The sequence below is a fragment of the Corythoichthys intestinalis genome, chromosome 4, assembly GCF_030265065.1.
Source record: "Corythoichthys intestinalis isolate RoL2023-P3 chromosome 4, ASM3026506v1, whole genome shotgun sequence".
NCBI lineage: Eukaryota > Metazoa > Chordata > Actinopteri > Syngnathiformes > Syngnathidae > Corythoichthys > Corythoichthys intestinalis.
In genome coordinates this window covers 24,472,519-24,498,878 of record NC_080398.1, presented here as the reverse complement: position 1 = coordinate 24,498,878, position 26,360 = coordinate 24,472,519, and the positions used below count along the sequence as shown (strand labels likewise).

The 26,360-nt window shown below is 39.4% G+C and overlaps 1 protein-coding gene across 3 annotated transcripts in view; it reads left to right on the top strand.

The window, feature by feature from the left end:
* The first annotated feature begins 1,649 nt into the window (after positions 1–1,649).
* Positions 1,650–26,360, top strand: part of si:ch73-22o12.1 (nectin-2) — a 332,756-nt gene continuing 308,045 nt past the window's right edge. The window contains exon 1 of one of the 3 annotated variants that reach the window (XM_057833545.1): positions 1,650–2,043. In XM_057833545.1, the coding sequence (XP_057689528.1) occupies positions 1,959–2,043 (85 nt within the window). In that variant the 5' untranslated portion in view covers positions 1,650–1,958. The remainder of the gene's footprint in view (positions 2,044–26,360) is intronic. The other 2 variants (XM_057833548.1, XM_057833546.1) reach the window with 2 other exon arrangements.

Here is a 26,360-nt window from a genome sequence, read left to right as displayed (position 1 = left end):
TGCCCCATTGTAGATGTGACAATATTACCAATAAATTCATATTATTTTGAAAGTTGAGTTTTATTTTTGTTTGAACTTGCACGCTATGGATAACGTTGTAAGATTACTCACCAATTTGTAAGGGCATACGTCACTATTTGTAAGATTGCCAACGACCTCGAGTTGACAGGTATGACATTGGCTTACAATTGCTTCTGAAAAAGGTGTTTTGGTTTTAATGTTGATCTAATGACTTATTGTTGAAATAAATACATTGATTAAATATAATTTCCTTAAATCAGTACTTCTCAAATAGTGGGGCGGGCCCCCCCAGGGGGGCGCAGAGCGATGCTGGGGGTGGCGCATGTGACCTTGGGGAACATACATTTTTGTCATACTAGAATAAAGTGTAATTGCACATCCACTCAATTGCTGGCAGTGCCACTCTCATTTTTAGCGTGTGCGAAGTATTTTTGAACAAAACCAGAGCACACAGCAAAGAGCTCTGGAGATATGAAAAGCTTAGACAAGGAAATGACGAAGCATATGTAGCATATAGCTTTTGGCTTTGACTTTCAGTACAGCGGGAGACGAGAAAAGACCAGACTATTTACTTTCACAGCGGACAGCAGGAATAATTTTTGTCAGCGAGTGCCAAATATTGCCAACAATCCTCCCGCTTTGTTAGTGTTACATCAGTAAACCACCAAGCACTGTCAGCATCATATAAGGTGGCATTCCAAGTTTCTCAGTGCAAAACAACCCCACACCATAAGCAAAGGAGGTGATACTGCCTGCAGCAAAAATAAAAACTGTCCCTCTGTCCAATGACACTGTCCTTTTGTTGTATTCATTGTTGTTTTTTCGGTCTAATTGTTCGACATATTGCCCTAATGAGTTAATGTTGCTAATCAATTTGAATTTATTATCATTTATTGATTTTATTAAATTTTATTTTTCGGCATCAAACGGTCAAAAAATGTATCTTGAGTGTATTTTTACAAGAAAGGATGTGGGTTTTTTTTGTTTTTTTTACACTTTATTGTTAGTTCATCTATATTTTTTCTTTCATATTAAAAAGAACAATGTTATGCAGAGTGGTACTTAAAATAATAAGATTTTTATATACAAATGATACTACAGTATATTTAAGTGGTGGCAGAGAGTTTGGGGGGGGGGGCGCGGAACGTTTACGTTTTCCTGGGGGGGCGTAACAGAAAATAATTGAGAAACACTGCCTTAAATGATGACTGAGTAATGTTTGAATAATGTTTTGTGACTTCATCCTGATGCATAAACACTAGAGGGCGCTATGAGCCACTTCACTGACACTCACTCATTGTACAACCACTGAACTGGTTGTACGTTCTGTATTGTCTCTTGGATCATTGCAGACATTCAGTTCAAATCTACGAAGTACACACATATAACATTTATAATTTGATGCATTGAGTGACTTAGTAGTACAAGCGAAGCAATTATACGCTCGGCGTGTGTCTCCGCAACTTTTGAGGATGGCACCGCTTTGGGCTATTGCAACAAGTTGTACACGAAACACTTCCACCCACTCAACTCAAACTCAACCAGGTCCAACCTTGCAGGTTCTGAGGTGGGGAGGGTGGGGGTTCGAGAGGGCGGGACTTGTGACGCCTTCTCCGCTGGTGACGTCACCACACTCGCTCGGTCGGGTCTCGCTCGGCTCTGGAGGGAAAGACGGACTATTTGATGGAGCGTTAAGTAGCGCTGCAACACACACATACGCTCTCGTACACACACAGTCAACAGTGAGTCAGTCCGCCGGGAGTAAAAGAGGCGAATCGTTTACCTGTGTGTGCTATCACGGAATTAAACTGAACCCACTTCAGCCGGGAGGCGACTTTTTAAAAGCGAGAATATTCCTCACCACGGACTTTTTATTCCCGTCTGCTTTCCAAGCGAAGTGAACCTGCTCTTCCCCTCCGGCACATTTCGGAACGACCATGGCCGGACAAGACGCCCTATCAAGTGGACAAGTCTTCGTCAAATTGCTACTTTTATTCCTGGCTTCAACACTTTTACCGCACGGTAAGGGGATTTCCAAACTACTTTTGTATATTACTAGTCTCGACGCCACTTTGGCCACCTGTCAGGTCGGCGAAAAGTCTGGTCAGGTGCCTTTTATACAGTCGTTTCTTTCAGTTTTGTTGTAAACCTTCTTTGAGGTTTTATATACTCGACTTTGCTTACGTATTCAAGCCGTGTGTGTGTTAGTTTTGTATTCTAGTCATGTTTACAGCCCCGTTTCGGCTCTTTAAAACGAGTTTCGGTGAGTGACGTAGCGCCTGTTTAAGGTGTGGCTCCGCTGGGCTGCAAGGTGTATGTTCAGGTTATTGACAGCTGCGTGCAGGGGCGTCGCAACAAATTCTGGACCCTGTACACTCCTAATGTCAGTGAGCCTCAAGCTATGCTATAGTCAGCCATAGTGCTGCTGCTACACCACCAATGTCTGTTTCGAAAACTGGTCAGTATTGACAACTAATGTTAGCTGGCCAGAAATGATCTTCATACTTACAGCTGCAAGGAGCCTGGTTGGCAACTAGCTATGCTAAAGACTTTACTTGAGCATACAAACAGCAGCAGCAGCTGTCTGAAGTGGATTATGTTAACTTGAATTCAAGGACAGTGGCATGAAAAAAGTATCTGAACCTTTTGGAATTTCTCACATGTCTGCATAAAATCACTGCCAAATGTGATCTGATCATAAGCGGAGTTTAAGGGGGGACCAGGGGGCCAACCCCTCCCCCTGGTAGCCGAAAAATGTCATTGCATGTAATTGACTTTCCTATATATGAATTTAAAATTAAGAATTTTCCGGGAAAATATTTGCCTGGCACGGCCAGACTGTTCTCCCTGTATTTTTCAAACACTGTGAGAATAGTCTGGGACCCAGCCCATTAACGGCCTCTCGAGTAAGAACAAAATCAACCAGATTTGTTTATTTGCGTGAAGTGTTCTTAACGAGCAACGTCACTCTTCCGCGTCGGAAGTCGTTTCCACAACAACACGATGGCGAACAGGATAGCCGAGAATATGTTCCAGTCCACGGTAAAATCAGTTTTAAATTACCAAAAACACGTCGATACAAGTCATTGACAAAAGTATATCTCTCGCTAGCCATGTTGAATAAACTCCGCTCTCCTCGAATGTTTACTTCCACGCGCAAGTCCTTTGTCGCTTTACTAATGTCACGTCCGCTCGTCGCTGATTGGTCCACTCCGCTGTCTGTTTGCTGTGGCTTTCTCCGCCATGGAAATTTTATCCACTGAATGGTGGCCAGACTCAATAGCTGGAACAGCGATGAGTCTGGTTTACCAGGCTAGGAAAATATTGTCAATAAATGTTGTAAAGCAATGAAACAAACAACAAAAATGAATGAAATGAACAAAAAAAAAAATTTATAATGGGTCAAAATAATTTTTCGAACTGATCACGTGACTAGCAACTTAGAGACGGTCATTTGTTTTGCTTAGCCAAAACCACCTGAGGACAGAAGATCCAAGATGGATATTACGGGTGTGCCATCTGAGGCACTCCACGATTCGATTCAATTACGATTCAGGGTGCCTACGATTCGATTCTTGAACGATGATCAAGGTATTGACGATGATCACGGTTATCACGATTATCGATGCATCGTACATTGCTAATGAATAAAGTAGACAAACAAATTTTTGTCCATCATTTATTATAAATATCCTATTTATTCAACAGGAACGATGGAAACATGCCCATGCAACAAAAAGCTGCCCTTAAGCTGCTTATTATTTATTTATTTTTACAAAAAAAGTGCAAAAACATTAACCATTTTAAAGGGAGTGCTAATTTCACTCAACAATACAATAAAATTTACACAGGTGGAATGAATTCCACATTTTCTGGAAACAAAGTGTCTTTAGACCAATATACTTTGTTTTCACAGATTTCTGTACTATTTCGCATGTTTGTAGTGTTACCGCTGTACTTAATCATGGTTTTACACGTTCTGCATATGAAATACACGTTAGCAAATTAGCTAATTAGCTTAGCGCTCGGCGCTAGCTATTAACACCTCAAAAATGACAACAATAAAGGCTAAACAGTACAAGAGGGTTTGCGTACTCACCTCTTATTGACGCACACGGTCTTGGCAACACACTCAGGACATTTTTCAATTGACATGACTTGAAACTACAGCTGGATATCTGAAAGACGAGGAGCATGAACTATCTCTCCTCCCCTTTCGCTATAAAAAATAACGTGCGCGCAGAAGCGCTCGGCTTCTGTCCCTGCCTGTCTCGTACACAAATTTATTTTCCAGTCTTTTGAAAAAGAGTAAATCTCTCACTCAGTTACAGGCAGCATCCATTATAACGTGCGTGCGTCTGTTAGTGTCCGGGCGATAGACATGTTTGAATTTTGTTCCGCTACGAGTGGCTGTCATAAAGTTATGAGGGAAAATCATCGTTTTTGAGCCTTTATGAATCGTAATTGAATCGTCACGTGTCGAATCGCGATGCATGTAATAATTGATTTTTTGGAACTCCTCTAATTTTTTCAAACCTAAGCTTTCAAAAGCGACAACAACTACTGAGAAAGAGCCAAGGATTGAAAAAGTGGACCATGAAACGCTAGAGACAACCGTCAAAATGGTGAGCGGAGTGTCAATTTGCCCCACTAACGCGCTAATTGTACAACCGGGCTACCACCGGTGTCTTGCCAATGTTTTTACCCCTTTCAAAAATTGTGTGCCCTGGTCGCGGGAGCGCACGCACACAAATTAGTTATGAATCATGTCGACTTAAACAATTAACTGAAGCCAGAAAAGAACCACAGTTGTATATTTTGGACATCGACGTTTATTCAAGTGGAGAAACTCCATACAGGACTTGAATTACAGTGATAACAGTTATAGGTCATCCTACGAGTAAAACAGTGAAACATTGCCATTTTTTACGTTCAGTATGTATGTTACGTAAAAGTTTTTTATGATGGATGGGCCATGTTTTAAAACCTCAAAGATAACTGCATCACCAAAACATGGAAATCAAGCAAATCAGTGCAGCGCAGTGGCCCCACCCAGGGGATACTTTGCCACGATACCGGCGGTGTTACCATATTCAATGGATGATGATCTTGGCGAAAAGTATAGCTGTCCCAACCAGCCTGGTTTAGAATTCCTCTCAAGAATGATGGGGAAACAACAACAAAAAAAAAACGCTCATTTTCAACTTATCATAATTATTGTTGTGAGTTAATTTTATTGTTGACGCTGCGTTTCGGGGTCAACATGTTGTGCCCCTACTGCCCCAAAAGTCAAACTCCGCCTATGGATCTGATCTTTTGTCAGAATCACACAGATGTAAAAACAGTTTCTGCTTTAACTAAAACCAACCAAACATTTCTAGGTTTTTATATTTTCATGAGGATAGGATGCAAACAATGACAGAAGGGGGGGGAAATAAGTAAGTGAACCCTCTGCCTAAGGTGACTTAAACAGCAATTGAAACCATTTTTTACCAAACAATTTAAGTCAGGTGTGTGCCCAATCACTGATGAGTGGTTTAAAGCTGCCCTGCCCACTATAAAACACACACCTGGTAAGAATTGTCATGATGAGAAGCATTGTCTGATGTGCATCATGGTGAAGACCTGCGATCAAGGATTGTTGATTTGTTATATAGCTGGGAAAGGATAGAAAACCATCTCTAAAAGTTCATCATTCGACAGTCAGAGAAGTTGTCTACAAATGGAGAGAGTTTGGCATTGTTGCTTCTCTCGCAAGGAGTAGCCGTCCACCAAAGATTACGCCAAGAGTTCAGTGCAAAATACTCAGGGAGTTAAAAAAAGAACCCTAGAGTGTCTGCTAAAGACTTACAGAAATCACTGGCACAGTCCAATATCTCTGTGCACACATCAACTATATTTAAAAACTATGACCAAGAATGGTGTTCATGAGAGGACTCCACGGAGGAAGCCACTGCTATCTAAAAAAACATAGTTGCTCATTTGATGTTCGCAAAAAGGCACTTGGACCCTTCACAGATTTTTTGGCAAAATATTTTGTGGACTGATGAAACCAAAGTTGAATTATTTTGGAGTAACACATAACGTTGTGTGAGGAAAAATGGAACAGCTCACCAACATCAACACCTCATCCCCATACCACTGTATGTTAACCTGAATTCAGCGTTGCCACAGTTACTTTGACATAGTAATCTGATTCTGGATTGTAGATTACTCATTTGAAAAGTAATTGAATTATTTCATTTTTTTTAGTAAGTAACTTTACATTTAAAGTTACTTTTTGTGTTAAATTCAGCAGGCTCAACTTTATTTTTTAATAATTAGTTTTAGTATATCGTGATACCTCGCTACTTCACGCTTCAAACATCGCACCCTCAGTCCATCGTTTTTTTTTTTTTTCTATAAAAAAAAAAAAATGCAGGATTTTGTACAGATGTCCCATCCGATCACGTACAGCCTCTCACTCTCCCTCCTGAAGCTTTTCTTTCTCACCAGGCAACTGCAGATTGTTAAAGTTAACGATGAGTGACAAGGGAGCTGCTTTGAACTTGCCACAGAACTACCTTTCAAAGGCGCCGACTCGTTTAACTTGTTAAACATTGGCTGTAGTGTGCTATGGCAACTCATTGTGTTGTGTTTTGTGCTGTGAAGCATTTAATAAAGAATTGTACTTTGGGAAAAAAAAAAGGGAAAAATCATGTCACATTTATCTCTTTCCAATGCTAAATCTGAATAAATACGTTGAACACATCCCAAAAGGGGGGGGGGGGGTTGCGCGAAAAACGCAGGATCACTGTACATCGATGGTTTATACTGTAGCAAAAAAGTCGAATGTGTTCTGCATCTTACTAGACAAATTTGTTGAACGCTGCATATTTCCGTGTCGTCACTAAACGCATCACGTGGTGCACGTTAGCTTGGTTTGTTGTCTTAGAGCCCATAGTAGCCGTGCTCTATGCTGTTGTCCAGGGAAACTAAAAAGATAATGAACAATTTTGTACAATGATGAAATTTCTTTATTACAAACTGCAGTTTGGAGAAAACAATGTGACATAGGATAATGTTTGTCTGGTACCTGCTTTTATACCTTTCTATTTCCTCAGGGGAGTCCAACACTAAGACATAACCTCTTATGGCTAATGTACTGTATGTGTTGTAGTTGGTTGAACAAATATTGGATTGCTCAGTCAAATGTATCAACGTGATCTTTAACGTATGTCACACGTGTCAGGCACATCCTGTTTCAACTTTCGTTAGTTCATCTAAGTCAGGGGTGTCGAACCGATTCCACAAAGGGCCGCAGTGGGTCCTGGTCTTTGTTCCAAAAGATCCTGCACAGAAATTTCAACCAATGATGTTTCTGCTAAAACAAGCAGCACCTGACTGCATTCCGCTGATTACACTTGTAGGACACCAGATTGGTGAAAAGGTATTCATATCGTTTGGTTGGAATGAAATCCAGCACCCACTGCGGCCCTTTCAGGACCGGTTTGACACCCATGATCTAAGTGCTCAAGTTCTCATGGAAACATTAGCATATGTGGTTAACCAGTGGATAACCAGTCTAAACTCGAAATATCCACCGCAGCTGTTTCATGATTAAGCGTGAGAAAACAACAGCGGAAGTTTGGCATCGTTATTTCGAATACTACAGTATTGTTATCTGGCTGCCACTAACTCAAAAATAGTGGCAGTTATTCACTTGTTGGTGGTTGCTGTTGGCGGACTTAACCATTTTGCAACTTTTAAGGGGGGGGTTGAATGTTCAATATGTTGGTGATTATGATCTTAAGGTTCCTTCTTTCGATTTATGTTATTATTAATCTATATTTTGGAGAATGTATGACACCAATTAATTGGAGGCTCCACTTCTTTTGAAATGGAAAACGTAAAAACATTAGACAAACAAACAAACAAATCAAGATTTTTATGCGCTCCCTTCTTGGGCCCAGGTCAGGTACTCCCCCTCGCTTCCACTTCCATAGCTGTGTGTAGACACACACACTTTTGTGTCCTTGGTGCCATGTCCCAAAACCACCCAGTTCTCCTTGCCATGCTTGCTTTATTCCACACATCAGCCTCTATTAGTTCCACTTGACTTGCAGGCCCTGCTAACTTTGCTCTTAATGTACTCGAGAGAATAGAAAAGTGGGAACCTGAACAATTTGCTGTGTTTATTTGCTTAGGTGCAACTTTTTTTTGTCTGCCAGAACACTGCACTGTGAGTCTCAACTGCTGAGCAATCGATTTGACAGCTTTTTCCACAACATACACTGCAGACTGTCACCTTCACATTGAAAAAGAAACATCTTTTTGTGCCATTATTTTTTAAAATATTGTAACAGCCTATGATGGGAGGGATGTCAACAAGGCATGTGCTGGTATGAGATTCTGACGGCATGATAACCTTAAGCCAAAATATCACGGTATCACAGGATTTCAATTACAGCTCTAAAATGTGTTACTATAAAGTATCTGGGTTGAAAAACTTGGGTTGAACAGGATTTTTATTTTTCAAAACATATTAGCAAATTATAAAATAAGTATAAGGTTAAGTTAAAATAAACAAAAAAGAAAACAACAACAAAATAACTGAAATATTCTAAATAAAATTAAAATAAATGCAGTCTTTTAGGTGAGCCTAAACCCACAGTTCGTAATTTTCACCTCCTCCAGCCATCGTGCAGTAAAGCTGTTTCACTGACACTGAGTAAGAACGGGTGGGGGAGCGTTGAGCCTTGCAGCTGCAAGCGAGGGATTTTGTCCCTGCATTTTTGGTACATAGAAAAATAGCTAATACCGTAGGGACGGTATGACAGAAATTTATTGCGGTTTTGAAACCGTGACGTTTTCATACCACGGTATACCTTTAAACCGGTGATCGGCACATGTCTACTGTCAATTTATGTTAGTTCGCTAACAATCCCCCTAGTTCAAAGTGATTGGATGTCTACTAGTGACCAACTAACTTTAAATTCACAGCAGGAGGAGGAATAGAGCCACATGATTGGATGTCTCTCATCGTCAGTGGCTAGGGCTGCAGCTATCGATTATTTTAGTGGTCGATTAATCGATGAACCATGAGTTCGAATAATCGAGTAATCAGATAAAGAACATGAAAAATGTAATTACCTGACCTGAGCCTAAAACGGTATAAAAAAGAAATAAATGAGGATCTATGTACAACTAAAGAACAATTGGCTAATTTACATAGCAAAAGTCCGCTAGTTTAAATGCTATAATTTACAATGCTAACAAATGGTTCAGACATATTCCCACAAAATAGGCTAAATATACCTATAAACTAAATTACGAATGCATAAAAAAAAATTAGCTCAAACAAAAACTTATCTCATGTTTGTCTTAACAGAGAGCACCTGGATTCAGCTATGTGAAATGAGGCAGACTAGACGGCAGTGTATCCACCAAAATCAATAAAACAAAATGAAAAAACTTTCAAAAATAAAGTATTACAATGCCACTTTACGATTACTCGAAGCAGCAAAATTTAATTTAAATCTTTTTTTCTAATCGAATACTCGAGTTAATCGATTAATCGTTACAGCACTATCAGTGGTAATGAAAGAGTTAATGGTAGTACTGATGAGCTGTAATCACTAGCTTCTCATTTAATTGTAACAGTTAAACCGATGATCATCATGAGAGAGACCAAGTCATTCTCACCTCCCAAGTCACGCTTTTTAAACGCATTGTAAAGCTATTTATCGAAGTCGATCATAAAGCACCAACACCATGCATCTAGTATGTACATGAAGATCCCATGTTCCATGATAGATTGTTTGAATGAATGTATATACAGTATATGTTCTTTTGTTTTGTATTGTACTGAATCCAAACAAAGTTTTTTCACATGAACCTTAGCAATTCTTGTACCGAATACGCTAGCCTAAATAAAACCTGTTAAATATGGCCTCTTCAAGTTTGACCTTTTCCATCAAACATGTCCAAATTAATGTTATTACCATTCTGCAACGTCTAAATTAAAAAATATATGCCAGTTACTTTGAACTAGAATCTTGGCTATGACTGCCTCAAGAGCCATGTAGTTTTTTCATTGCAATTTTTCAAAAAAATGCAAAATTGAGGATATTATGTCCTTTTTATCATTGTAGCATCCTAGAGGGTGATGCTATAGCATTGAAAGTGGTACTAAAAGAAAGCCAATAAATGTTTCTTGCATATGGTGGTAAACACCTAAAACAAATGAATGCCTGTGTAAATTTTTAACTAATTTTAATGCACAAACAATTGGGACACCGCAAGACATCAATATGTTTGTATGATAGCACTGCACTGACACATATACAGTATGGTGTAAGAAACTGTCAGACAGGATGTCGACATTACATGTATTTTTACTTGTTAATTGTGGCTTTCTTAAAACTGCCACACTTGTTACTGAGGTACTCTACAACTTGTAGTAAGCAGCTTTTCTGCTCTGGGTCAATTGTGCTCAGAGTCACAAAGTCACTCATCAGTTTCTCACCTCTCAGCGACAACATTGGTCACTTTCACTGACCTCACAAACTTCTGTGTATTCCTGTAGCTGTCATTGTATTCCCAGGTGTCTGCAGGAGTAGTGAGTTAGTAACATTTCATTCCAAGAGCATCAAACAGAAAATGAGACTCAGACCCTACCTAGTCTGTGAGAACTGTAGCTGTGTTGATGACGGAATACACTTGCTTTTCCTACATCTTTTGCATACTTGGTCATTTTGTCATATGAACTGAACAAGGTGAATGGCATCAGGTCTCTTTATAAATGCCGCAGGCTAGCCCAAAACTGTGTCGGGCCTCAAATGGCCCCTGGGCTGTATTTTGTGTCTGTATATGTGTCTCTGCGTGATTATGCAAAAACCTCAGTCACATTTTCATGCCACTCACTGAAAGTGTGGCGCACAAACATAAGCCTTCTGTATTTTGCCCATAGGCTGGTTTGAAAAAAAAAAAAAAAAAAAGAATGTTCAAATAAGAATTTGGCGTGCCGTTAAAGGCACAGGTGAGGTCACTGGGAGCAATTCAGTCAGTACATCAAGCATCCATGGCATGCAGCTAACTGATTAACATATGAATGCGAGGTCCGTGAAAACCAGTTGAACATTTTCTCAGCTTCCTCTGCGCTCGGGCTGTTTGTTTAGTGCAGTAATTAGGGCAAGTATGTAGGGCTGCTGCATCCACCATTCTTGCACCCGACCGTCTATTCTAAATGTTCACGATTGACCGTGCATGCACGCTGGTGACTTATTCATGCAGCAGACCTTTTTATGTTACTTTGATTGTGCAGCGCATGGAGTACTCTGATGGTGCTTGTGGAGTAGGAGAGGCACAAAACAAAAGCTTTTCCATATTTATGAGTGTAGAGCAATGCAAAGCTTAACCAGTACAGGCAGAAACATTCCTTTTGAGTTTTCTTGCATTTAAATCATTTGATTTGTGCAACTTAAAACGATGCAAGGGCTGTGTATTGAAGCGCTTCTCATACCTGTTGTACTTTGACAGCTAGCTCTAAGCCCACAAGCTTTGCTTTCTTCACGTCTGAAAAGAGGGGGATGATTGGATTTTTACCCAATATAAAAAGTTTCATGATGAATCTAAAGGAGACTGATGCATTTTTAATGAAGGTTGGTTTCTGTGGTTAAATGGACCGCATATAATAAAATGCAATTCATTTTGACTGAGAGGGATTGTGATCTTCCCATTGGAAATGGATCTTCATCAATGGCTTCTAAAGAGGTTAAAGTGCCTGTGACACGAAAAAGCATGTTTATTTCATAATACACGCGGTATTTTATGCCCCTGAATGATATGGACCGCTTGGATGTGTGTGGAAGCGATCGCTATATTTATTTAGTTTTTTGAATCCCGCGCCATGAAAATGAGTGACTTCCGGCTTCGGTCTTGCATTGAGGAGGAGGGCGCTGTGACGTGTACGGTAGAAGACGTTCTCTTCACTATACAGTGTTCTGTTGTGTATGAAGACGAAGGATTCAGCTGATTTTGCGGATTAATACTTTTATTTTTTGCATCACGCCAGCCAAACGGCTGCAGAAAAATCTTTCTGTATGCGGGAGAGGCGTATGCGCCTTTTTGGAGTTTCAAAAGGTTCCCATTCACCGTGGATATTTACTGTGGGACCATTGGACTTACAAGGAAGTGAGTAAACATCTTGTTTTGTATTATGTCAAATACGAATCCAGTGATTACAAAGTAAACACGATAAAACTCCTTTAAATAAAGGACTACTTACGTTTGATCATTGATAGGCATGTAAAAAGCTATCCTCATGCTCATTAGCAGTTAGCTGTTAGCACGTTAGCTGCACAACAATTCCAGCCACCCTCCTCCAGGGAACGAACTGTAAATTGCTCTCCGCCGGGCGGTTTGCCGATCCACAAAGAAACTCGACAACCGGGTCGTCATGTCAAATAATCCAGGCTAGTTATGTGTGATTTTCCACTTCGAAGACTTTGAAACATCCCTCGATTCGGGTTAGCATGTCGGCTAGCTGTCACTCCTTCTGGTCTGTTTACATTCTCCGAAGCCGGGGAAGGGAAATTACATATGTCCGATTTAGGTGTCATAAAATATTGTTCGGGAGGTGTGACAGTAAAGGTGAAGTCGACTGTTTTGACCATTATGGAGTAATTTTGCCATGTCGTCTTGAATAAATGGATTTTTATTATTTTATATTCCATTTAGCACAAGATTGTTATTTGTCATGACCATGCCATTTATTTAGCAATTGGAGAAAGTACTTGGGTAAAAAGAATATCCTGTAAAAATATTGGGAGTAGAGAGACTGAAACAATGACATTTTGCAGCTCTCTTCGTCGCGTTTTCCTCGTTCTGAACAATTCCCCCTCAATGGGCTGAATAGTAAAACCGATGAGCCTAGTCTACCACTGACGTCATCCACCTGTTGGGGACGCTAAAGCCCTATAATTGTAGGCGTGGCTAACCGGCAGATTAAAATACTAATTTCTCGTCATCTGCGCTTTGCTAAATTGTTGTATATAGTCGAATCGTCTCAAAATATGATTCTAATTCACATAATAATGCCATTTAAGACTTTTTTTCTGGTGTCATATGCTCTTTAAGGTATACGAGTATGTTTTATTTTTATTCATTTGTTTTATTTTATTTTTTTTATTAAAAAAAAAAAAACTAAAGGAAAAAAACTTTTTGAATGTTTTTGTTTATCAAATTAAAGATCTTTTTAAAAGAGTAAATTAACTTTGAAACAACTTTTTACACTTAATTTGATATGGATATACATATACAATAAACGTGGAATAAAAATATTCTTTCCTACTTTTAAATGTTGTTTAGTTTCTAATTTATGCATTAAAAATAAAGTGTGTGTATATATATATATATATCAGACATCAAGGAGTGGTAAAGATTTTCTTTTTCAAATATTTACCCTTTTAAAGATTTTTTTTTTTTTTTGGGGAATTTGTTTGTATCGATTATGTATTTGAAATATCGGGGGAAAATGCGAGAGTAACAAAACAAATACAATTAAGTGATAGTTATCAGGTAAATATCCGTGACCGATTTACAGACACTAGTTTTTTTTCATGGTGATGTAATTTGTTTAAAAGTTTAAAATATGCGAGTGAATAATTTTATAAAGTTTTATTATATATTTTTTTTAAACGAATATATTAAGACATCAATTAATGATGCTAAGCTAAAAATTATGGACATTTCGAATAATAAGTATAATTACTTCTTTTTATGGCTGGGTTGAAACAAAAGCGGTTGTGCGGTGTCTGTAAATGGGGGGTCTCCAGGGTAAAATGGACAAATTAAAAATAGTTCGGGGGCTTAATCCGCCATGAAACTGCAATGACAGCATCAAGACATATTGTTCTATCAAACACTTTTTGTTTTTTGTTCTTTTGTTTCTTTTCTATTTTCTTTTGTTCTTTCGGCTTAAAATACAGTTTATTTTAAAGAGGGGTGCAAGAGCAGAAACTGCTTATTCAGCCTTGTCTGTGTTTTCCGCCATATATATAAATTAGTCAAAATTGAAGCTATGAAGTCTCCAAATAGGTCACAGCGATAGACGTGCAATACTTTTCAGGGTTTGCTCTTGAAAAAGCCCCAAACTAAAAATATTAATAAATGGCATAAAAGTCAGATTCCTGTTGAAAGAACAATACTTAAGCGAAGAGTCTTATAAGAAAAACCTGGCGTCCCACCAGGCTTATAAAGCAAAGGGGAGACCAGTCAAAATGGATTGGACTTCTATTGTTCTCAGTCGCAAGAAAAGAGTTAAGGTACACTCACGTGAGAACAGATTCAGAGTTGCCAAAGCAATGTTAGCCTTTTAATGAACTGGATAGTTAAACACACAAATACAGTGGCATATGAAAGGGGCCTCTAATTGGCTGACAAGTTACTGCTAAAAATATACATGATTATGCTGGACGGAAATTCCAAGGGGTTCTCCAAGTCAACGTGACAGAATTACAGATACATCGCAAATGGTGTCACTTCCCAGCAAATTTGGACTTAAATATAAAAAGAACAAAAAATGGATCATTGCTTGTGAGAAGAGCAGTCTTAATGCTATTTATACTGTATAATGCAACATTTGATTTTTCTTCTTGCATTTCTTTGACACAAGGGGTTTAGAAGTGTTTTAAATGCTCATTCCATGATTCTACACAGACGGTGGCAATTTATCACTTGCTAATCTAAGATGAACAAATAGGAAAATGTTTAAAGAAATCCAAGCAGTGTGATGTTTTACAGTCAATATTACAGTAGTTCAGTCATTACCACAAGTCATATAAAAATGCCTCCGTATGAAAGTTGCAAGGGATGTGGGTCAAAAAAGGCTTGGCCCATTACCATGGTGATGTTTTTATTGAAGAGGGCTCGGCTTATGTGGAGGGGAGTTTGGGGGGGGGGGGTTGCGGGCGAAGGGTATTGTCTTTATGGCTGAGTAAGCTACATGCATGCGTGCAGGGGGTGGCTGGCTGGCTGGCTGGCTGCCTGCTTGAGAAACTAGTGGGCACGTAGGGTCATTCGCGGGGGAGGAGGCCGCCTCACTGCCTGCTCTTAAATGAATCACAGCTCATTTGCTTCACCTTAGAGGAGACTGCTAAAAAACACTTGGAATGCAAAGTTATGCTGAATGGTTTTCCGTGGGCTTCATTTCAGTGATTGGAAGCATTTTTTCCCCCTCTAAAGCGAGCTGGCAGCAAGCATTTAAGACGGGCAATGGTGACGCCCACTGTGTACCGGCCACACTCCAAACCTCCCGCCAATCTACATCCCACACTTCAGCCCCCCGAAACCACCACCACCACCACCCCCCCTCTGCTGTCTAGTACACACAGACCGGGGCCTTGTTCTCATCTTTCTCTTCTCTTCTATCTTTGTTTCCCCCCCGTCCACTCCAGTGCTTTTGTTTGAGTGACAGTAGTCATTGGTGTATTCAAATCCTCGCCCTGCCCCTGTTGGACTCGAGGCCTTGCTGTTTATGGCAGGAACAACATGGTGGCTAGCGGAGAAAATAAGCCTGACATGGTCTGTCAACATGGCTCCAGCTGAGCTCATGTGTGCTGTTAAAATGCCTGGATTTCAGCTGGATGTGATACAGTACATCAAGCGAGATCCAGTAGACCAAATTTAGAAGAACAATACTTCCCCGGATCTCATGTTTGGGGTCACCTCAATGGCACAAATCAGGTGATGTGTTTGCAAACCTGTTAGTTCTCTCACTTGGTTTCCTTTTTCAAATGTAAGCGAACCAGAATGTGTTGAAACAAATCACTACGGCAGTATTTTTTTTTTTTTTTATTGGTCATAACACTGTTGAAGAGAATAACATTTGGTCTTGGGAGTACTGAGCGAAATCGCACTAAGGAGGACAAAATGGAGCAATAATGGCCTTTTTTGTTAACTTGAATACAGTGGCACCTCGACGTACGATCCTTTAGACATCCGACGTAAAATTTGACTCTTCGACATGCTCGAAATACGGCGATTTATGACTCTGTCGCAATTGTTCATTCATCTGTTCATTGTTTTCCCGCCAGACGGGCACACGGCGGATTTTCTTGTGAGAGAAATCAACATGGGTCCCGAGAAGGTTGGTGCAGGTGGTGAAAAAGGAAAAAGGTCACGCTTAGCATTGAAATTAAGATGGAAATGATTGGAAAATATGAGCGTGGTGTGCGCGTCAGTAAACTGGGTTGACAAATAGCCGGAATATATCTGACGGCCCGCCTCTGACCTCCGTTCACCAGTCTTTAAATGTTAAGGTAACAATTATTTTTGTTGTAACATTGGCAAGGAAGTCGCTAGCTGTCAGGTTTTTAATGATTTATTTCAGAACTTGTTCAACTCAACATCGTAACTGTCCGTTGTAGCCAATGCCAACAACAACGTGAAAAAAGTAAACGCTTCCCACCGCACCCCTCTCTCTTGTCAGTCACACGGTGAGTTCAGGAATAGCATGCAAAGCACAGCTGCCACATTAGAACCCAATTTCTTACATTATTATTATTATTATTATTACTATTATTCCGATTAGTAGTTATAATTTGTTTTGGTATGTGTAATTGCAATTTTTAATTGTACCAGCAGTATTTATTAAGACTTTTGATAGATTTTTGGGCTGTGGAACAAGTTAATCGAATTATAATGTATTCTTATGGGAAAATCCCATTCAACATGCGACATTTTGAAACAAACTAGGTCCTGTAATGAATTAAATGGTATGTAGAAGTACCACTGTATTTTGTTGTTGTTGTTGTTGATACAAAGTCCACCACTCCTGCTTCCATGATTCTTCATCTAGTTAACTTTTTTTTACAGCCATTGATGACAATAGACATGCCATCGATTTTGACTGGAGCCCTGATGATTTTGAGTTAAGAGAAAAGCTGGCTGAGACTCAACACTAAAGCTGTTCATTTTGAACAGACCTTATGAATCAAGCTTGGTTCGCATCGCCTTTAAATTGGGTTAGATTTCAATGCTTTCTAGGCTTCATTATAGGTGCAGTGATTGGCAGATTTTGACCATTTCGACAAGCACCAGTAGGTTGATGCACCTGATTTTTAGTTTCTGTTAATGCAGTGTTTTTATCTGAGAACTTCATTTTTTTTTATTTTTATTTTTTTAAATTTTTATTAATAAAACAAAAAACAAAACTGAAGTAACTGAAATAATAAAAAGCAAAGCCAAAATTTCTCAACTGTCTTAGTTCTTTATTCAAATGAATTTATCCCAACACAATGTTTTATATTGCTAAAACGTTGTGCAAATGTGGTTAAAAAAATCTAAAAAAAAAATAAACAATTACAAATTAGAAATTCCACATAGGACAGAAACACAATAAAGATCTTCTTTGGATCAATGGATCAATGAATCAATTACACACAGTGCTGTAACTTGACTTCAAACCACATTGTAACTATCACAATTCCACATCCCTTTCTTGCCGGGCATGATAAACAGCACAATATAAGATTACCCTTTTGTCTGAGGTGCGCTAGGAGTAAATTTGTCCCGATAATGGGGTCCTAAAAGAGCAGGACGGCTATCTTAAATATTCAACACGTTCAATATTTACGAGCAAAAATCTTAGTAGTCATGTCAGGGCTTTGTGAATTGTGATGTGGGATGGAGTGTAGCCTACTGAATAAGCGTCTTGACTGAGAAAAAGGGAAGGAACCGCAAATAATGACAAACATGTCCAGCTTGACTTTGTATCTTTTGTTTTGGGCTCACCAGATGGCAAGAAGTCTTCCAGAGGAAGTTTGTTTTGTCGACTACATAATTGTACAACACACCACTAGTGTTAGTTCTTAGTTGAGGTGTTGATCACATGAGGTTTCTGCTTTGAATGACTTTTTCGAGATCGTTCGTGGAACAGATTATTAGCAAGTGGTGTTATGCGTTGAAAACATTGAAACGCACAGGAAGACATACTGTTGAATGTCGGATATGAAAAAAAGAATCTATGTGGGGTCTGCAACAGATCATCTTTTAAGATTTGAAAAATCCTTTTGTGTACCAGGCCTTATGAGCTGTAACCATTCCCTTACTCGCTGAGCATTTCTGTGTGGAACACTGTCCTGCTGCCAAGCCAGTCGCCATTCATCATCACCACAGCCCAGAGTGAGCATTACACTGGCTCTATTAAGAGGAATGTAATTGATGGATCACGACGAGTTTATCCTTTTTCCTGCCTAATAAAAGAAGGAACAGGCAAGCGCTTAGTATCTCATTAGCACTTAGCTCGGCAAAGGCTTTACGCGTTTGTTTATTTTAGTGCTAATGATTACGGTGGTTAGGTCTTATCATTAAGCCAGACGAAATGAGCTGTCCTCCCCTATTCAGCTCTGGCCTGATAAATGTCAGTATTTTTTTTTTTTTTTTAAAGGTCATGCATGTTTGTGTGTTTTCGGTTTTGGGTGTGGTTTTACCAACCTTTCAAAAAATGGAGTGCATTTTTGATCCAAATATCTTCACTTTGGATGAAAAGATCGCTATATTAAATTCAATGAAAACATTTCAACACTGCAGGCGCTTTCATTTTTAACTTTTTATCCCCCCTCTCTAATATGGACAACGGTTCACTGGTTGCAATGATGTACACGCTGGATGTCTTTCAAGCTTTTTGTACTCGTATATTTTGATAAACGAGCTTTCGTGAAATGACTTTGCTTTGTGGACTTTTCATTACTAGTAACCTGAGATGCAGAGAATCCATCAGGCTTATTGTTGACTTGGGGAATATTAGGAGACAGGAGAGATTAAGCTGAAGAGCTGCAGAGGTTGGCGGGGGCGGGGGGTGTTGGCGTCAATCAGTGTGTTGCATTTTAGGTTGTAATATTGAACCCCAAACAAGGATATATCCTCTGAGGAACATAGGAAGTCGAATGACATTCCGGTAATGAGGAAGAGGAGGCGTCATGTTGCAGCATGACAAGGTGTACGTGTGCGTCTATGTGTGTCCGCGTGTCATTCCCATCAGAAACTGTTATCTTATGCAGACATCACATCTGAGGAAGTCCTGTGTAATGACTTCCTCATTTAACTGACTCCCTTTTAGGGAAGCCTTTCCCATTATTTTTGTTACAAAAGGCTATGTTAGCATTAAAACCTTTGCAGCAAGTGCTGGATTTTTAATACACATGTTTTGGAGGGAGCCACAAACAACGGGGCATGCACAAAATAGTTTCACTTTTAGTTGAAGGTTTGGAATATCTGATAATTGGATGTCTATATCCTGTTTTGCATTTAATGTGTAAGTTTAATGTGCTCATAACAGCTTTCGTTAATTAGCATGACCCCCAAATTGTGATCGGTCTTGACTTTAAAGTGATGTTTTGCAGATGGAAACACTTAATCCTTGTTGAACTAATTTGTAGTTCTTGGAGTGTTGTGCTGATAGAACTGTTCAGGGTCTCACCATTAACAGTGTATCGCACTGTCTTGAACCGTCAGGTTCCTTAAAGATGCTGAATGAAGTCAATTCTTTCTTGCTTTTTAAAAATATTTAATATTTAGTTTTATCCACTTGAATTGACCTTGTGGTTTTGTCACATTGCACGTGTCTGGTTCAATCGGTACTCGTTATCATTGACTTCTCAAATATGTTTAATTTCCTAGTTACTTTGTTTGCAGAATGTGGTGTCCGTGTATCCTGAGCTGTACCCCAACTTTTTTCTCATAAGTGAAACCACAACAAGGGCTTTAACCCAAACCCAGGTTTGAAACATTAAAGGAATAGAAAACACCTTAATCATGTGCATTCCAACAGAAAGTCTTGTTTGACAAAGTGGAAACACATCTTTTCAGGAAGTAGGCGTAATAGCCGTTGTCAGTTTTTAAAACCAGTACATTTTTTGCTAATCAAATGCGAGTATTTTCCCACCTACCCATCACGCATTAGCTACACTTTGTAGTATGTGTCCCAGTGATGAACGACATACGCTTTAATGGTACCAGGAAGTGAAGCGGGCTTTGTGTGTTTCTCAGGCGCAAAAAAAAAAAAAAAAAAAAAAAAAGAGCAGGTAACAGTTTGAATCGGGTACAGTAACTATGAAGAGTGTGTGTGTGTCTATTTATTCAGTTACTTTGTACATGTTTAAAGGGTATCAGAATTTTTGTGCTACACTCGTGTTGGGTGGCTCGTCACACAACGGCTGTGCTCATAATTGGTGTCATTTTTGTGTGTTAAACCATTTTCTCCATGAAGAGAGGTCTAACATTTGTGCGATTTGCATACCTAAATATTTCCCTTGAGGGTAATTTAAAAGCAAGTTCACTTATCAACATTAAAATTTAGTGGATGCATGATATATCATGGTCGACCCACTAAGTCTCAAGATCTCTGTCCAACACGTGAAGTCCTGCCATTTCGGTTTAGCCGTTTTTATTGATCCTTCAAGCCTGAACCAGTCCTGAAGATTTTATTTGAATGCCACTATTAGGGTTGAGCATCGAGCATCGATGTAATCTGGGACTAACACTCCGGTTCTCCCGGAACCGTTCAATTTTTAAAATTTTGATTCCAAGTCAAGTTGCCCTGACCGCCGACTGGAAAAAATAGCTGCCGAACACCACGAAGATGAAGCCACATGAAGACTAGCTCCGTTATGAGCAAACCATATGAAGTGGCTAATTTAGCTTAGCACAAAAATGTGTTGCTTCGCTTCACATAAATGACAACAAAGTAACAGAATAAACACACCGAAATGATATCGGCCCCTCTTTTGAAACATTCAAACTTGCAGATTTTTATTTAGTTTAGTCTATAGTTTTATCAAGGTTCCCAACGATATGTAGTGCAGAAGAGATGTGTAGCGTCATTAAACCTCAAGGATTCTTTTCCAACTAAAGTGATGATCTTTTTGCCTGCTGCTTCCAGCGAGTCACCACGAAGGGAAGCCAAGCGCACATAGCAAAACCAAAGAAAAACTGTAGAGTCCGGAGTTATGATAGTGCCATCTTGTGGACGAATAAACAATTCATCAGTTTAGAAAGAAATAAACCTTAAAAAGTAGTCATTTTAAGATCAAGGGACAGAACCCTCCCCGCCTCATATCTGCAAGATGTCAGCTCTTAACTATCTTGTAGAAGTACCACCTAAAACAAATGATGCAAAACAATAAATTCCTGTAGCATAAGACATTCTAAAACATGGGCGGCTGTGGCGCAGTTGGTAGCCGGAGTTATCCTTGGACCGAAGGGTCAGCGGTTCGATTCCCGGCTACGACTGCCCACTGTCGAAGTGCCCTTGGGCAAGGCACTGAACCCTGATTTGCCTCCAATGGGTTGTGTGTGAACGGGTAAATGTGTGCTAATGTGCTTTGGGCATGGTAACCATGTAAATAAATGCACTATATAAGTACTGTCCATTTTTACCATAAAACCGGCCTCCTCAATTAGCGGACACACCTCTCTGTGGACCCAGAGCAAATGGCACTTTAAAAAAAAAAAAATTGATTGATTGATTGGCTGAGAGAGCCTGAATCCTACTAGTTAGAGTGGACGAACCACAACAGTGTGAAACACGAGTCGCACCCGGCCGGCACTTTGCAATCCCAGTACAAGACTGAATCTTACGAAATGGCATGCTCAAAGTTGATCAAGAGAAGAAAACTGGACAACGAAAATCGCTGTTTCAATGAGGAATGGACTGACAAATATGCGTCCATTTTACCAACTGCAAGTACCAAACCTACAGTGCCTTGCAAAAGTATCCGGCCCCCTTGAATCTTGCAACCTTTCGCCACATTTCAGGCTTCAAACAAAAAGATATGAAATTTAATTTTTTTGTCAAGAATCAACAACAAGTGGGACACAATCGTGAAGTGGAACAACATTTATTGGATAATTTAAACTTTTTTAACAAATAAAAAACTGAAAAGTGGGGTGTGCAATATTATTCGGCCCCTTTACTTTCAGTGCAGCAAACTCACTCCAGAAGTTCAGTGAGGATCTCTGAATGATCCAATGTTGTCCTAAATGACTGATGATGATAAATAGAATCCACCTGTGTGTAATCAAGTCTCCGTATAAATGCACCTGCTCTGTGATAGTCTCAGGGTTCTGTTTAAAGTGCAGAGAGCATTATGAAAACCAAGGAACACACCAGGCAGGTCTGAGATACTGTTGTGGAGAAGTTTAAAGCCGGATTTGGATACAAAAAGATTTCCCAAGCTTTAAACATCTCAAGGAGCACCGTGCAAGCCATCATATTGAAATGGAAGGAGCATCAGACCACTGCAAATCTACCAAGACCCGGCCGTCCTTCCAAACTTTCTTCTCAAACAAGGAGAAAACTGATCAGAGATGCAGCCAAGAGGCCCATGATCACTCTGGATGAACTGCAGAGATCTACAGCTGAGGTGGGAGAGTCTGTCCATAGGACAACAATCAGTCGTACACTGCACAAATCTGGCCTTTATGGAAGAGTGGCAAGAAGAAAGCCATTTCTCAAAGATATCCATAAAAAGTCTCGTTTAAAGTTTGCCACAAGCCACCTGGGAGATACACCAAACATGTGGAAGAAGGTGCTCTGGTCAGATGAAACCAAAATTGAACTTTTTGGCCACAATGCAAAACGATATGTTTGGCGTAAAAGAAACACAGCTCATCACCCTGAACACACCATCCCCACTGTCAAACATGGTGGTGGCAGCATCATGGTTTGGGCCTGCTTTTCTTCAGCAGGGACAGGGAAGATGGTTAAAATTGACGGGAATATGGATGCAGCCAAATACAGGAACATTCTGGAAGAAAACGTGTTGGTATCTGCACAAGACCTGAGACTGGGACGGAGATTTATCTTCCAACAGGACAATGATCCAAAACATAAAGCCAAATCTACATTGGAATGGTTCAAAAATAAATGTATCCAGGTGTTAGAATGGCCAAGTCAAAGTCCAGACCTGAATCCAATTGAGAATCTGTGGAAAGAGCTGAAGACTGCTGTACACAAACACTCTCCATCCAACCTCACTGAGCTCGAGCTGTTTTGCAAGGAAGAATGGGCAAGAATGTCAGTCTCTCGATGTGCAAAACTGCTAGAAACATACCCCAAGCGACTTGCAGCTGTAATTGGAGCAAAAGGTGGCGCTACAAAGTATTAACGCAAGGGGGCCGAATAATATTGCACGCCCCACTTTTCAGTTTTTTATTTGTCAAAAAAGTTTAAATTATCCAATAAATTTTATTCCACTTCACGATTGTGTCCCACTTGTTGTTGATTCTTGACAAAAAATTAAAATTTTATATCTTTATGTTTGAAGCCTGAAATGTGGCGAAAGGTTGCAAGCTTCAAGGGGGCCGAATACTTTTGCAAGGCACTGTATGTGCTTAATATGCTTCAAGACAGTTGCTTTGATAAAAAGTGAAAATGTGAAACACCATTATGTTGAAGAGCACAGCTCTTTTGAAGATGTTTCCTCCAATATCAGAATCGAGAAAGCAAGAAATTAACATGTTGAAGCAGTCATATCGAGAGTCAAGCAAGGGTATTGTTAAATCTATGACACAACAAAAAATTGCAACGGAGTGCTCACTCAGAGTGTCATGGTGTTGGCCAAACATAAGAAGCCCTTCTCTGATGGAGAAATAATAAGAGTGTATGACTGAAGCGAGTGCAGCAATGTTCGAAGGAAAAGAAAAGGAGGAAATGACAACAAAAACCACAAGACACACTGGCTGATGATGTGAGTAAACATCTATGAGACCCCTAAATGCCATTTCTCTCATTGAACAGTGTTTTACAGTTAAATTTACTGTCAATATTTATTATGTTTGCACCTTAATGACGGAGCTTGTCATTAAGCTTGGTACTACTATTTTTGCACGTTTTCTTTTTTGTCCAGCAGTGTTTTACAGTTACAAAATGTACTGTCAATAGTTACTGTTTGCACCTTAATTACAGATCTTCATTTATTTAGTGTACATGTGTAAACATTGTACCAGCATTTTTTTTTTCTATTTCTATTTTAAGTCAAGAAAATGTTTTGTTATTTTTATTTAATCAGAATATGCATTGTACTTTTGTTTGGTCAAAAGAAAACTCAAATTTATTTATATAGCCCTTTACGAAACCCGAAAGGCCCTCAAAGTGCTTTACAACAAAACGTGGCTCAAGATGAATAAAAGGCAGGAAAATATTATACAATGACATTAAGAAAAAAAAAGAAACAAAGACAGCGCATCACAATAAAAGTCCAGCAAATAAAACAACCGATCAAATCCAAAAACATTAAAAACCCTTAAGCAAGAAAAAAATAATTGTGGACAGTGGACCTTCCAGATTTGTATTTGAGGACCCTTGCTCTTAAACATGGGCAAAAGAATATGTGTAAATGTGTTCTCCGTGAGCTTTTGAAAAAATAAAGATCTTTGTGAAAGTGCACTCCTGTGGAAAGAAACTTCATCATATTCAAGTTCAAAGACTGATATTTATATACAAGTTAGAAATAGCCTTGTGAGAAATGCATAGCAAAGTTAATTGAAATTTCATATACAGTAATTTCCCGAATATAAGGCGCACCCATGTATAACGCGCACCCCAAATTTACTTGTAAAATCTAGGGAAAATTATTGTACCCGTGTATAACACGCACCCTAATTTTAGCACCAATAAATAGAAGAATACAAGAAAACAGAGCTCCTGTATAGATACAGAAATGTCATTTTACTGACTGGTGAAACACAGCACAAGCAGAGCACATTGGTAGTTCAAAACATTACCGTAAACTGACAATATGTACGGTAGTAATATGATTTGACAACTTCTCCAACTTAGCCGAATCCAGGAGAAAACAAAACAGATGTGGCTTTTCTTTTAAAGGCTGCTGTATAACTTTCTCGTTTCATCATGATGAATACATGTTTCTTCCATGGATAGATATGGTAAAATAAAAGTGAGGCTAGAAGTTGGAAAACCAAAAGTGCGCATCGCTGTAGACTAACAAGAGTTGTTATTTGGGTTTGAGTTTTCCGAGGGACAGATATTGTTGACGGACACAGGAAGTCTGTGTTGTTACGTTTGTTATGGTCCTAGATGCGAAGCTGCAATAAATGTTGACTCAAACGAGTTCAAGAAACTAAATTCTGTGCTTTATGAAGAGTGGGGGAAAAAAGCAGAATATAACATAGACGAAATCATTCGACCAATCAGAGTGAAGTATTACCGTGCAACAGAATTCACCAGCGGAACTTATGTTGGCACGTTGTATAGTTCCCAGGGGGAGGTATTTTGTTGAGGGAGCAGCTGGAAAGATAGTTATATTCCGCGGTTTGCATGTGAGACAGACATTGCTACCGTATTTTGTTGCAGCCTAAATGTCAATAAAGCAACGTGGATTAGCTGCGTTGTTTGATATTCCGCCTCCGACTCCTTCCTTAGCTCGCCACGACCGAAACAAAATGGTGACGTCACGTACCGTAATGGTCGGCAACGGATCGCCGCATAAGTTTCTTCAACACAACATGGCCGTGTCAATAAAAAAAATCGGTCTTTATATTTTTGTCTCCATCCCTGTACCCGTTTATAATGCGCACCATGATTTTACAAGTTGATTTTGGGGAAAAAATGTGCATGTTATAGTCGTGAAATTACGGTAATAAAAAAAATAAAAACATGGAGAAGTTAAGAAATTAAAATAAACTATACCATTTTTTTCACCCTTCCTATTAAAAGAACTGGAATCGAGAATCGCTTGTAATCTGAACCGGAGCCGTTCAAATTCAAATAATGCCCAACCCTAGTTACTATGTTTGATCACATAAAATACAGATGTATGAACTAAAATGAGTTTGCCATTGTTTGTTTGGACAAAACCTGGCAAGCAAAGCTTTATGAGTCGCTGTAAAACACAAAAAAACTCCAATATTCCCATACCACAAGACTGACAAAATGTCTGTGATTCATCATTGAGTGAGACATTTTTTCAACCTCCATTGCTGCAAGACATTTTTAATCAGCAGTCCATTCTACTAATTGATGTAATTGTGGGCGATCAATTAATTGATTGTGATACATATCGCACGTTATTTAAGTAAAACGGTCTAGCTGGAATAGCGAGACAGCTCCATGTTCCACCCTCCTCCTCCTCCTCCTCCTCACCCCCTCCTGTGTCTCTGCCGATTTGCTGAGGTCATACTGAGAATCCCCCGGCGGGATGGTTGTGTTTGGCTCCGAGGGGGTATCCAGACTGCTGGAGTTGTTCCCGTCTGATCCAAAGTAAAATATGCTGAAAGCCCGCCTTTACAAGTAGTGCCAAAAGTCTTTAATGAAAATTGGGCGGTTGAGAGGTTTC